General features: G+C 38.7%; 1 protein-coding gene across 1 annotated transcript in view; it reads right to left on the reverse strand.

The window, feature by feature from the left end:
* The window catches only part of Trhde (thyrotropin releasing hormone degrading enzyme), a 398,108-nt gene that overhangs the window by 373,373 nt on the left and 10,431 nt on the right, over positions 1-14,304 (reverse strand). The window contains exon 2 of the mRNA XM_021175200.2: positions 11,315-11,588. Coding sequence (XP_021030859.1) covers positions 11,315-11,588 — 274 coding nt within the window. The remainder of the gene's footprint in view (positions 1-11,314; positions 11,589-14,304) is intronic.

The raw sequence follows: 14,304 nt of genomic DNA on the forward strand, positions 1-14,304 counted from the left end.
TTTAACACTATTCCTCTAAGAATCATTTAGGACTGAGTGACAACAACCTTAAAATATGATTGCTTTTCTTTTTTTCATGTCCTTTGTAACCTAATCACAGTCATTATGACAGTTAATTGTGGTTGTCAACTTGACCCACCTAGGAGGAGGGAAGCACTTTTGAAAAATGACCTCTATCAGATTTTTCTGTTGTCATATCTGTTGGGTGTATTATTGGTGGCTGACTGATGTAGCAGGGCCCAGCCCACTGTAGGTGGTACCATCCCTGGGCATATGGTACCTAGGATATATCAGAATGATAGTGAATGTGAGCTTCAGAGTAAGGCAGTAGGCTGGATTCCTCTCTGATTTCTATTCCAAGCTGCTGTCTTGACTTCCCATGGCTTCCTTTAATGTTAGACTGTAAGACAAAGAAACACTTTCTTCCTCAGGTTGGTCTTGGTCAGATTTTATCATAGCAACAGAAAGTAAACCAGATGGGATAGAGAGATGGCTCAGTGGTTAAAAGCACTGGCTGCTCTTCCAGAGGTCCCGAGTTCAATTCCCAGCAACCACATGGTGGCTCACAACCATCTGTGATGGGATCCAAGGCCCTCTTCTGGTGTGTCTGAAAACAGCTACAGTGTACTCACATACATAAAATAAATAAATTAGAAAGAAAGAAGGAAAGAAAGAAAGAGAGAGAGAGAGAGAGAAAGAGAGAAAGAGAGAGAGAGAGAGAAGGGAGGGAGGGAGGGAGGAAGGAAGGAAGGAAGGAAGGAAGGAAGGAAGGAAGGAAGGAAGGAAGGAAGGGAAAGAGGAAGAAGGAAAACCAGAACATTGTCCAGAGATGATTGTTCCAAGAAACAGAGTTTGACTCTTATTCGTACCAGCAAAGATCTAAACAACTTATTCTTTATCTGTATGTAGCCAATTAAATTTTTGAAAAATTGAGCAGGTTTTCCCTAAACAAACAAAAAATGGATCATAGTCAACAAATAACAACAAGAAGAGTGAGACTCTTTGGGTAATAGTGATAAAACATTGATTCTCCTCATATCTCTAGAGAAAGCACCCAGGAGGAAATGAAGCCTACCTAAGTTCCGTCCCTTTAATGTCTCCCTCAACTAAAAGATAAAATCAAAGTTCCTTAGCAAAACATATAAATCCTTCATGGTCTGGCTCCTAAATAAATGAATAAATGCCCATTCTCACTTCTCATCCCACCTTCCTCAGTACAGTACAACACTGTCTTCCTCAGATCATAAAGGCTTGACCAAAACAGCCCTTCGAGTAAATGTCCTAAATAGCTAGCAAAAAGAATAACTCAAAAATAATAAGTCACTCATAGTGGAACTAAGTAGCAAAGGGAAGGACTTTTGTATCATTAGGTTATATAAAATTAGTTTAGTCCCAGTTTTCCAGGACCCAATCTAAGAGATAAGGTGCAGTCATTCAAAATATTTCCAGGGATGCAACCAGAACCCTCTCCCATCTCTCTACAGAGATAGAAACATACCTGGCTAAGTACCAGCCAGCCCAAAACACATACAATATCAAGTATGACTCTGCTGCAACAGTGAACGCTGGATGCCACCCAAAGTGTCTGTGCAGAGGGTTAGTGTGTCTTTTTGCTTGGCCGTCCCTTGGTTTCTACTTAATATATAGATTCCAAAACCTCGGGGCATTTGATAAATAGTGGCTTGTATAACAAAACCCATTAGCATCTATCACTGAATCTATCATCAGCCCAAGCCATTCACCAGGGAATAGAGATTTGCTGAGGCACACTCCATTACACTACGATCCACTGGAAACCTTGGGGCTGGAGAGTCTAAAACCTCTCCATTAACTAGATTTGGCCGGTATGCTCTTCCTTCTCTGTTATTATTAACACAATCCTCCAGCCTATTGCTCTGCCTGCCATGTAGATACATCTGATTTTTCAACGGTGCTCATTCTTTAAGCAAAACTCTGGTCTACTTCATGTTTCTTTTCCAGGTATAATGGAAATTGTGCAAAAATAAATAAATAAATATAATTGTCTTCTTTTAAGTTAGCATGCAAGATAATTTATGTCATTGTGTCATTTATACAGACTTTGCTCTTACCCAGTCCCTTAGCCCTCTCTCCTCCAGATGCCCCTTAACTCCTCTTGCTCTCACCTTTCTTCCACATAATATCCCTCCTTCTGCCTTTACACCTCATGCATTTATCTTCTCTATCTTCCATCTTTACCTTAAGTCTTTTCTCCCTTTGCCATGCTTCCCTTTCTAGTTTTATAACACACACACACACACACACACTACTTACACACACACAAACATACACACACAAACACACACACTATAGAATGCTTATATGAGGAACATGGTAACTGTCTTTCTCAGCCTGGCTTATGATACTTAACCTACTAATTTCCAATTTTATGCATTATCATTCAAATGTCAAGATTTCACTTTTTATATTTAAGTAAAATTCCACTATGTATATTCTTTATCCATTCATACGTTGGTAAACATCTAGGCTCGTTCCATTTCCTATGTATTGTGACTAGTGTATCAATATGTATGAATCTGCACACATTTCTGTGATAAGGCCTGAAATCTTTCAGGTACACACCCTGGAGTTGTGCAGCTGGGTCATATGGTAGTGCTATTTTTTAGCTTTGTGAGGAACCACCATGCTGAGAGTCCATTTCCATCAGCTGTGAATAGTGTCCCTCCTTGCTCGTATTTGTTGTTTGTTTTCTTGGTGACAGCAACTTTCACTGGAGTGAGATGGAATCTCCAAGTAGTTCTCTGTGCATGTGTATGCATTGCATCTATTTTTTCACTGTAGATTTATCCCTTAATAAAAGTGACTGGCCCTGCTTCAGTTATACTAATGAAATGTTTAGAAGGTCATCAGCACTACCTTCTTAGTCAAAGTCATAACCTAGCTATATAACCTGCTCATACTGTTGCACACCTGACTGGGTTACCCAAACCTGAATCAGCAATCTCTCTCATCTAGGAAAAGTGATCTATATGTCATAGTGCCAAGATAAACTTGCATGTGATGTCACATCACCCAGTCAGTCCAAGCTCACCCAGTTACCTCTGAGCTCTCACTGGCTGACCAGCAATACTTTGATTTAGCTTTGCTAATCAAGAAAACAGTGATTAGTGGCTTTCTGCGTGTGATGATCCACCTCATCCCTTTTACCTCATACCTCATAAGTTTCTCTAGAACTCAGAGTCAGGAATGTCTCCCCATGCTTTTGGTTGACATTTCCTTGCAGAGCTCCCAGTCGGTGACACACCTGTCTTTCATCATTTACTCTTTAAATTTCAATATTTATAAGAATTATTCCTTGTGAGTTTTCAGATCCCATATGTTAACTTAATAAAAAAAGGTTTTGGAAACCCTTGATATTGTGATGTCTCTCAAGAAATCCATTATTTAGATGCGTAGTAGATGCCATTTTGTTTGCAAAACAGGAACTGCTGATCCCACAAGGGTCAGTAAAAATACCATCTAGAAAAGCAACGCAGGCAGCGAGATAATACAGACGGACAGCAGAACATTGCCTATAAGAATGGACAGCAGAACAATGCCTATAAGACGTGAGCAAACAAAGTATTCTTGGAGGAGGATCAACTCTCCTGGCGTAGGCAGGAAGCATTGCCTTAGGTTCCTAATAGGCTGTAGTTCAGCTCCTTTGTTACTATTACTTCTTTCTTTCTCTGTGGGCCATTAGTACATTTGTAACGCAATCAAACTAGAATGTCTAATGACAACAGGGCTCCTAGAACTATAATTCTTTAAATCAACTACAGTTATGCTTAGTCTACACATAACATGAAATCCAATTTTGTTTTCACCAGAAAACTACACAGAATGTCAATCCTCACATTTGAAGTGCACAGACAGAATCCTGTCAGTAATATTGGAAGCATCAGAAAGGTGCATTATTTGAATATGCATATCCATTCATAGATGTAGATACGGTGTTAGTCTTAAAAGGGTCCTTCAAATTCTATGACACGACTCCCATTGAAAGACACTATGTGTTACTTCCCCCTAGAAAATGAGCCAAATGACTCTTATCTCACATAACTAACAAAACCAACACTGTTCAGATTCTTAGAATGAGTCAGAAAGAGCATTCAGCCCATCTTGCAAGGAGGGAAGAAGGTAAAGAAGACAGTAGTGAACGTGATCAATGAAATCATTAATCATAGAGCAAATTGATCATGCAACCTCTTGAGAAAGCTAGAATCACAGTTAACTAGTCCACCAGTCTGAGACCATCTGCTACAGTGTCTTCAGGCTCTCGTGTCGTAGAGAAATGAACGGTGAATGGCCCATATGTGAGCTCTAACTTGACATTCCATATGACAGTCAACATTAAGTAGAGATACTTAGTAAAGACACTCTCACTCTGACCTCAGATCTTAAGACATACCCAGGAAACGAGCCAAACCCTCAGGCGCTGTGAAACAGAGCTAAGTCATTATGGGCTCGGTATTTTTTTAAACTCTTGACTCACAGAATCCATGAGCATAATTGTTTTACCGCTAACTCTTAGAACGATGTCTAGCTCAGTGGTACTAACTTGAACCAATGTTGGAAGTAAAACCTTTTCACAAAGAAAGTATAGCAACATGAAGCATTTTGGGGGGGAATGGAGTGTGTGCCACATTTGGAAAACCCTTGGACATGGGAGGGGTAGACAGAAGCCTGTGGACTTTAGAGACATGGTTGGCAAGTACTCAAAAGATAATATGGTGAGTGTTATTAAAAGCAGAATAAGAAGCTGGGGAAATAGTTCACTGGGTAAAATGGTTTCTATGATAACATGAAAACCTTAATTCAGATCTGCAATAACCATATAAAAGCCAGGTATTATACATGTCTGGTTTGCAGAGACAGGTATATCCCAAGGGCTCAGTGGCCAAACATCCTAGGTAAGATGATAATCTCCAGGTACAATGAGGTTGCCTGTCTGCAAAAATAAGGAACAATAGAGGAAAATACTCAGCAATGTGTGCCCCCCATCTGCGCATATTGGTGAGCAAACCTGCACATGCACACACACACACACACATGCATATACCATACAGAAATAAAAATAACCACAATAAAAGAAGGCTTTTGTTATCTACTACAAGAAATGATTGCCACTTGGTTATCTTAAGTATCAAGAAAAATATGGAAAACAATGACAGAATTAAATTTTTTTTAGCAAAAGAGATTTCAGGAAAAAAAAAAACATGTGAATGCAGCACCTGATTTTTCTCACTAGTTGTAAGTTTTATAAAAAGCTACTAGTTGTAAGCTTAAGAATAAACTGTCTAATCTTAACCAAAATTTTCAAGTATAAAAGAGTTAAGATTCTCTATATTTGAAATTTAAACACTTTCTTCCCTTTTTTAGCCTCATTAGATGGAAGATTATCAAAGAACAGTTTCAAGAAAATAATAATAATATAGATCACCATCATGAAACACAGCCTGAGGCTGAAAGCAAGAGCCACTGTTCTCTAAACCCTGAGATCCTCTTGAAGTGGTACCCCAAGGCTTTTTCAAAAGATAACTGTCTTTACAAAAATTATAAAGGCATGTCTCATGAAGTCCCTGTGTTAAATAATGAGTATATGAAAACCTTTATTCCACAAAGCCTCAACACAGAAATGGTTTATCTTAAAGGCATCTATGGGTTTAGTCTTGTCTGAGAGAATGGATATAGCTTGATTGATTAAAATCCAATAATGATTTTCGTAAGTATACTTGCTTAGCAGTAAAGTGACAGAGCCTGTGAAATCCAGCTTTGCCCATATAAAAATGGAGCTGAGGTTATCCTATTGTAGATACAAGCTATTCTGTATTTGGAAAAGAATTTCTTCAAAGGCAAATTAAAAGCCCAAAGGATTGTGTCAAATGCCAAGAAAACAACTCACAGGGAACAGCACTGAGCCATAGCTGAAGAATTGGCAAGACTGACCAGCTGGATTTCAGACTTGCTACAGGCCATTGACTACTGGGTTTTCATGTTATTTTCTATTCTGCCATACAAATGGCTATTACCATCATGCTCTAACCTTATACTGCCTGTGGGTTGCGGAATATGGAAGAAGAATAAATTACTTGGTTTTCTTTGAAACAGGTCTTCAGAGTGAGAGGGGATATGCCCAAGAAACCAATCTGAGTGATCTTGTCTACACCCAGATCTAAGCCAGCTTTTAAGACTATGGATCTCCAATATAAGCATGATGCTATTAACAGGATGATGTCCATTAGAGAGCATATATTCTGTATGAACTAGATGTAAAAAAAATCGTGAACAGAGAGTAGATTGTTAATTTTAAAACAAGACCAATTTTTTTTTTATATTCAAGAGCTGGCAGGTATGCATGACTCTGTTGAGCCTAGACTACTATCATTAGTAACTAATTCATGAAAAACACTGTGCACAGCAATAATAAAGTTTGATATCATAAACAGAACCATACAGTTTTCACATAGCTATTTAGGGGATTTACTTTCGATGTTTTTGTCTTGGATAATTTTGTGTCAACTGTGATACGGGCTAGATTCATCTGAGAGGAAGACTGGGCTATAGCAAAGCAGGTAGAGTATTTTCTTGATTTGTTATTGATATGGAGGAATTTGGCCATTGATAAGATGGTAGTACTGCCTGGGATGGTGGTCCTGGGTTGTATAAGAAAGCAGGGTGAGCAAATAGGGGGAGGTAGCCAGTAAGTCACAGTCCTCCATGTCCTCTGCTTGAATTCTTGCACATGGGTTCCTGTCCAATGTGAGTTGGCTTCCCTCAAAAGACTATGACTCTGGATACATAATCCAAATAAACCCTTTCCTTCCCAAGTTGCTTTGGTCATGGTACCCCATTAGAACAATAGAAGCCCTAACTAAAACAGTGTCCTAAACGACCATGTAAGAAATTAAATCCCCCTGATGCCGCCATATTTTTAAGCAAGTCTGAGCCATGAAGACATCCCACACAAGTGTCATGGCCCACAGCTCCAGCTGTTGTCTCGGGAGACAAATACTAAACCTCCAAACAAATACCAGTCCAGGTGAATCTGAGCCTGGCTATAAGAGGCCAGTCATCATGATGCTCTATCTGAGAGCCAGAAAATATTGAGCAGAGACAAGTTGCCCACATTGTGTGCTTTGGCTCCAAACCATGGAAGCTTAATAAAATGGTCATATTAGGGAGATCTATCTGAGAGTAGTAGCTTGTTTTGCTAATACGGGAATGAAAACAGCACAGTAAGGGAAGAAGTTATACACTTTCAGTTCCCAAACGAGAAAACTAGAAAAGGGAAATTTTAAGTAATGTACTAAGGTCATGGAGAAGCAAAGCAAGAATTCAGGAATAGATACATCTGATGATAAAACCCCATCTGTAGTCATACTACTACACTAATTTCCACACAGACTTCCTACCTCTGTATCTTCTCCTGATAATATTTCCCCAACTGAGCACAGTATGCACATAACATCTTCTTCCCTAAGACCAAGTCATCTTTCAGGGTCTTACTCCACTCTCCATGAGATACATCCCAATACTGCAATTGGTGGCAATTTCTCTGTCTTCTAATGGGCTTGGGCTTGTTATCCTCCTATTGGGCAATTAATGAATACTAGTGGTACTAATTCATATTGGTGACTGTGTTGTTCTCCTTAGGTGCAGTGCCTGAATTGTGCTCCCAGATTAAGGCTGAAATTTAATTGTATGCAGAACTACAGCAGGTAACATGCAACTGTGAGACAGACTGAGCATGAAAGAACCAAGCTGGTCTGGAGGATGTTGCTGTGAGAAGTAAATGGCAAATAGAAGTTAACTGCTCATCATCTGACTTCGGCATAAATCACCACCTTACACGTTACCCACGTGTGAATGGCAATGTTTCTCATTAGAACGCAAGATCCCTAGAAGCAGCTAAGTTTTTGCTACCTTCTGCAGGGTGAACACAGTGTACAACAGTATCTGATAACCGGTCCATAAATGCCTGTTGAAGGACTAGTTGAATGATCAAGTACTTCAGAATACAGATATGAGTTAAATGATACACGATCTTTCGATTCTTCAAGAGAAGCCAGAAGTTATTTTATGTGCAGTCTCTGGACTTGAAAACATTAACAAAATTATTTAGAAAAAAAAAAAAACATTATTTAGAAAAAAATGGTCAGCTGTTTTAGGAATGGATAAATACGATGCAGATTACGATTAAATATCTAATTTGCATTAGCAACCCCTGTACAAGGGGGACTCTTAGATTCATCTTTGTAATGATTTCTAACAGTGTTGTGTAAAGCTTAGGCAGTTGTCAGTGCAGATAACGATGGTGACGAGGGTGGTTCTAGCACTCGCCTCCAGGGCACTGTGAGATTCAGCTCTTTGTTATTTTTTTTTAATCGGCCTTCATTTTTTTTTTTGATTTTTTTTATTAGGTATTTTCCTAGTTTACATTTCCAATGCTATCCCAAAAGTCCCCCATACCCATCCCCCCCAATCCCCTACCCACCCATTCCCCCTTTTTGGCCCTGGCGTTCCCCTGTACTGGGGCATATAAAGTTTGCAAGTCCAATGGGCCTCTCTTTCCAGTGATGGCTGACTAGGCCATCTTTTGATACATATGCAGCTAGAGACAAGAGCTCCGGGGTACTGGTTAGTCCATATTGTTGTTCCACCTATAGGGTTGCAGTTCCCTTTAGCTCCTTGGATACTTTCTCTAGCTCCTCCATTGGGGGCTGTGTGACCCATCCAATAGCTGACTGTGAGCATCCACTTCTGTGTTTGCTAGGCCCCCGGCATAGTCTCACAAGAGACAGCTATATCTGGGTCCTTCTGCTTCCCGAGTTCCTTCTTCGCAGCTCAAACAAAACTGCTGCAGCTTCTGAGCTGAAACGATCACCTGGACCTCACCCAACCATCCCACAGTCAAGACTCTAAAGCGAATTCTCTTCTCATTCCAGCTGCTAAGGGTTGAGAAAAGTCATTGCCATTCACCCCCAGTAATAAAGGGGAAAGTCAGTGAGAAGGAAACAGATTGGATTTCAAAGGGGTGACAGGAAAAGAGAATGGAGTTTCAAACTGCATTTCCACAGTTGATAAACAAGGGCTCCCTATGGCCATTCTGCTTCCCGTTTTTACTGATTATGGTATTTTTAGATTATACAGTCCTGAAGTTTTCTTTCAGCTGACCTTTCAGTCTTCTATGCCTCCATGTTTTGTCTCTTCCACATTGAAATCACTAGGTAGAGATGTTAAAATGTTTACTGATAACTCAGAGATCCTTAAGAAGAAAAAGTCACATCTAAAAAATCTAGAGTGGTTTTACAAACAGGTTGTAGCACCAAGCATAAGTACGTAGGGTTGATGATACTCTTAAGGTCCTCTAAAGAAAATATCCTAGGCAGAAGTATTTCTAGGGCACTTTCCGCTAGCTGAGCCACTGAGAGTCAGTCATCAAGTTTTGAAGACACAAAAGGAAATGAGATGTCTTCATGTTTCTTTTCTGTGTATGGTCCAATGAGTACAGCCTTGAAATGTCCGTACCAGAAATCAAGAAGCATCAGAAGAATTCAACATTTCAAATTATTATAAGCCCAGAAGACTAAAATGCCAGCTAGGCCTCTACACTCAACATTAAGGGTATTATTTTAATGATTACACAGATGAATTCACTCTGTAGTTTTTCTATAATGGCATTAATTTTGTATGCAAGCAGATTTTATTTTTTAAGCAGGCTCCACAGTGATTTAAATTAAAAGGAACAGTGCGAAAAAAAATTCTGCAGCCAAAACTGTTTCTCAAAACGCAGGTTATTATAGAGCTATGAATCCCTACAGATTAAACACACAACTTTCTATTCACTTATTGTATTATATTCAAGGAAAATGCAATATAGCTATGTGGTGGAGAAGACCAGAAGATAAATTCTCTCAAAGACATGAAGGTAAAATGGTAAAAGACACATTCCCTGGATACAGGAGAGAAAGCCTAAACCTTAAGGACAAACTAGGAGATTTGACATGAGGGCTTTTTACCATGGAAAGGTGACTTACTCTATCTAAACCCCAGCTACTCATGTGGAAAATGGAGAACTGTAATGCTTTTGTAATTAATGTGAAATTTAAAATAAATGCATAGTTATTGTGAAAGAAATTGAAATGAGAAAGGAATTGCTCACTCCGCATGCTTAGTCTAACATGGCACAACACAGTAGGAAAGTGCCTAGAACATACTGATGTCACTAAGGAGGGAAGCAAGGTAGGCCACTAGATCTTTGTCATACATTTGATGCAGACAATACCTGCAGTACCTCACATTACCTAAGAAGAGTACATGAAATAATTATACAATGTAGACTAATAGCTATGCTATAAAGTTGCTTGGATTTTAAAGTAACTAGGTATTATAACCAAATATAAGCATATACAATGTGGTGGTTTGAATGAAAATGGTCCCTATAGGCTCACAGGAAGCAGCACTATTAGGAGGTGCGGTCTTGTTGGAGGAAGTGTGTCACAGAGGATGGGCTTGAGATTTCAGATGCTCAAGCCCTGCCCAGTGTCACTACCTGCTGCCTATTGATCCAGATGTAGAACTCTTGGCTCCTTCTCCAGCACCAGGTCTGCCTGAGTGCTGCCTGCTTTCTGCCAAGACAATAATGGACTCAACCTCTGTGACTTAAGCTGGCCCCAACTAAACATTTTCCTTACTAAGAGTTGCCATAATCATGCTGTCTCTTCACAACAATAGAACCCCTAACTAAGATGTATATTAACTGTACAATAATTTTCACGGAAAGCACAAATGCAAAGTGGGTTCCCAATGGAGAAGGCAAGGAAGTGAGACCAAGGATTTCTGTTCAGTGTCTTAAATTCTATTATATATGGTTTTCTTTCTCTTCAGATACGGCTACTAAAGAATATGGAATTCATTGTATCATTTCTTACATTTTCTATATATTTGAAAAAAATCTAAAATTGAAAGAAGCAACAAGAATCAATTTTCTTGAAAAGGCAAGAATTGCTCTAAGTATACCCAGGCCTGGGGTGGAGATGAAAGAAAGAAAAAAAAAACATGGCGCATGAAAGCAGGGGATAAAGATGGTTGGAGGAATCGAAAATAGAGTGTAGCAAGGTGGGAAAATAGTTCCTGTTTAACTTGGAAACAAGGATTACATTTAACCTGCAATAGCTAAAGACTTTGGCTTGTCAGGTGTGAGGACCCTACAAGAGATGCCTGTTATCCTAGAAATCATGTTACTTTACAGGGTGTACATCATCCAAAGCATCATTAGGCTGAAAATACTTACTACAACCCCACTCTTGGTGGTAGTTTCTCTGTATGTGAAGTTGCAAATCGCCCAGGCTAAATAATATGTGGACATGAGAGGGGTCTGTGAAAAGTGATCTGTTACCCAACCATCTTCCTCAAACACAGACGTTTCCACGGGCATGTTGGATAGAGACAAGTAGGTTGCTTGATGTTTGATGCTGATTTTGAAAGTGGCCTTGTAGATTGGTTCATCGAAACACGGAAATGCCTTCCTGGCATGTGTAGGTGAAAACTGAGTAACACCAAGGAATCTGGAAGAAAGAAAGAGAGGGAGAAATGACATGGCAATTACATATACTGCTTCCATTCAAGAAGTGGTCCCACCCCATTGCATACCTCAGATAGAATATTTTGAGAATCTAAAAATACACACTTTTCTGAATGGCCCCTTCATTCTCCAATAACATAAAAATGTATAATATACTGCCCTGAAAATAAAAGATCTTCAGGGAAGTTTTTGTCTCGATTAAAGTAAACTCGATAAACCCAGAGCAGTACTTGTTAGATGAAACACTACACTCTACAGAGAAACAACTCACAGGCACACTGGCAAACATTGAGAAATAATGGCTAGTTTATTGTGTATATCACATTACTCCCTAAAGCCTAGGGCATCCAGCAGATACAGATAATAAAATTGAAATCTAAACACTCTCCTCAAATGGCAGGGAACCCTCATGGACCCTCACTGGGAAATATCAGTATCCTCAAAATTGAAATTATTCAATCTACCTATGGTAAAAATAAATGGCTTTGAAATTTATTGAATCTTGGTGCAACCCAAAACTTCTTTTACCCAAACCAACTTTGATAAGTCTAAAGCTTCCCCCGGATAAGGAAATATACCAGTCTTATTTCCAAAGTATTATAAAGTTCAAATGGGGAATGAAAGGGTGAAAAGTCACATCGCTGTGAATAGCTGCAGCAGGCAGGCAAAGAGCAGCCATCACTGGTCCACAGGATCTTCATCCTTCCCTGGCTCCAGGATTTACATTTACAAAGCACAGTCCAGAGACGGATGGATTTTAGAAAAAAAATGGTTCATCTTACACATGGCTTCGTTTTGCTCGGTTGGTTTATTTTGTTGGTTTTCTTCAGGGGGTAGAGGGAACTTATGTTACCCACATCAACTGAAGTCCAGAAATATTAGTATACAGTGATAGAACTTGAGATAAGTGATGAGGTGAGACCATATTTGTACCCCTTTTATTACAGTATAGCATTGGAATGCTTTATTTTATCGCTAGCTATTAATCTCTTAGTATTCCTAATGTAGAAATTAAATTTTGTCATGGATATGTACACACTGGAACAAATATAGTATATATAATGCTCATGGCTAGCCATTACTTCAGGTACTCACTGATGTTCTTAGAATGTGTTCCCCATAGGTAATGGGAAGCTATTATCACACACACACACACACACACACACACACACACACACCATAAATATATAAAAACTATGCAATGCACAAAGTAAACAGATATATATCAAATATAAGCTTTCTGATAAAGCTATATTTCATTAAAACTAATTAGAAGACACTTCTACCTGCCTTTATAGTCTACAGTTACAAATGAAGACATTCAAGTAACTAAAGGACACCCTTATAACTAAGAAATAGCATAATAAGAGCCAAAGAGTTTGGCTATAAGATTGTCTGTAATGCAGGTCAACATCAGGCACTTCATAAGACATTAATAAGTTTTCAAGTTGTTTCATTCAAAGGTTCCTCCTTCTATCAGTAGTTCTTCACCATGCCCCTTGCTATAACTCAGGGTATATGTTGGCTAATATTGCATGATATACTTTCATACAGAACTTAACCTTGGCTTTACATTTGATTCTCAGCTTATGATGCAGGCAAATGTTAGCCAACACTACATGTAAGAATGCGTCTTGAATTTGATTTGCTATCCAATCTCTATGTGTTGCCATATCTTTTAGGTCGCATTGGCTATCTCTGGGGAAACCATGAGGTGTAAATATTCACACTGTTTTTAGAAGTATGGAGCACAAACTTATTACCATTTATACATTGTAAAGTTTCATTTTTGAAATAAAGCAAAGGAAGAGTTTTTTTTTTAAATGATTGTTTGGGGAGGGTTGAAAGTATCATTCAAATAGCACTAGGCTTGAACATACCAGACCTGGCAAGGCATTTAACTGCCTGAACTTATTTTTTCATTAGTAAAAAGAAAATATTGTTTTCTTGGCCTTTCTCACTAAACTGCCAAAATGATAAAACGTAATAATATGTGGGAAAGAAGTTTTAGTTATAAATCTTCATACAAACAAAAGATTAAAGGTGGAAGAAATATTAGTCCTATAAATTGCTAAAATAAGAATGTACACCCAGTAAGTTTTGTCCATAGACACACAGGCAATTATACCAAAGCTGGGCCTAGAATTCACACAGTCTCTATCTAAATAAAAACTAAATACTGCATACTAAAAGCAGTAAAATTAATTTTTAGCTGATAAAAAAAAATGGTTTAACTCAACTCTAGGTAATAATGAATATTCCTTGAAAATGTAGGGGAACCATGATTCCTTTCTGGGTGTTCTTCTGCTGATAGTAATACAGTGTTGCATAATGAAATGCCAGCACCTTCATGTCAAAATGCGCTCACCCTTCCCATACTTTATATCACATAATGCCTGAGAATCTTATCTTTCAACTTATTAATTAAAAAAGAAAAAAAAACTACAGCGCTTAGTTTTTCTCTCCCCGGGGCTATTTCAAAGATACCATGGAACTGCATATCTGAAAAGAAATACTACCTTTTCACATCTAAGTATCTGAGAACTTCAGCTCCAGTCTTTGAATATATAGATATACTCTGCTGTGTGAGGCTTCTCACTGTATTGAGTACTTGGGCTGCTTTCAAGGAGATGCAGCCATTTGTTTGTAAAGTCTTCATAATCAAATTGAGTGTGTGTGTGTGTGTGTGTGTGTGTGTG

Source organism: Mus caroli, chromosome 10 (genome assembly GCF_900094665.2).
Source record: "Mus caroli chromosome 10, CAROLI_EIJ_v1.1, whole genome shotgun sequence".
Taxonomy (NCBI): Eukaryota; Metazoa; Chordata; class Mammalia; order Rodentia; family Muridae; genus Mus; species Mus caroli.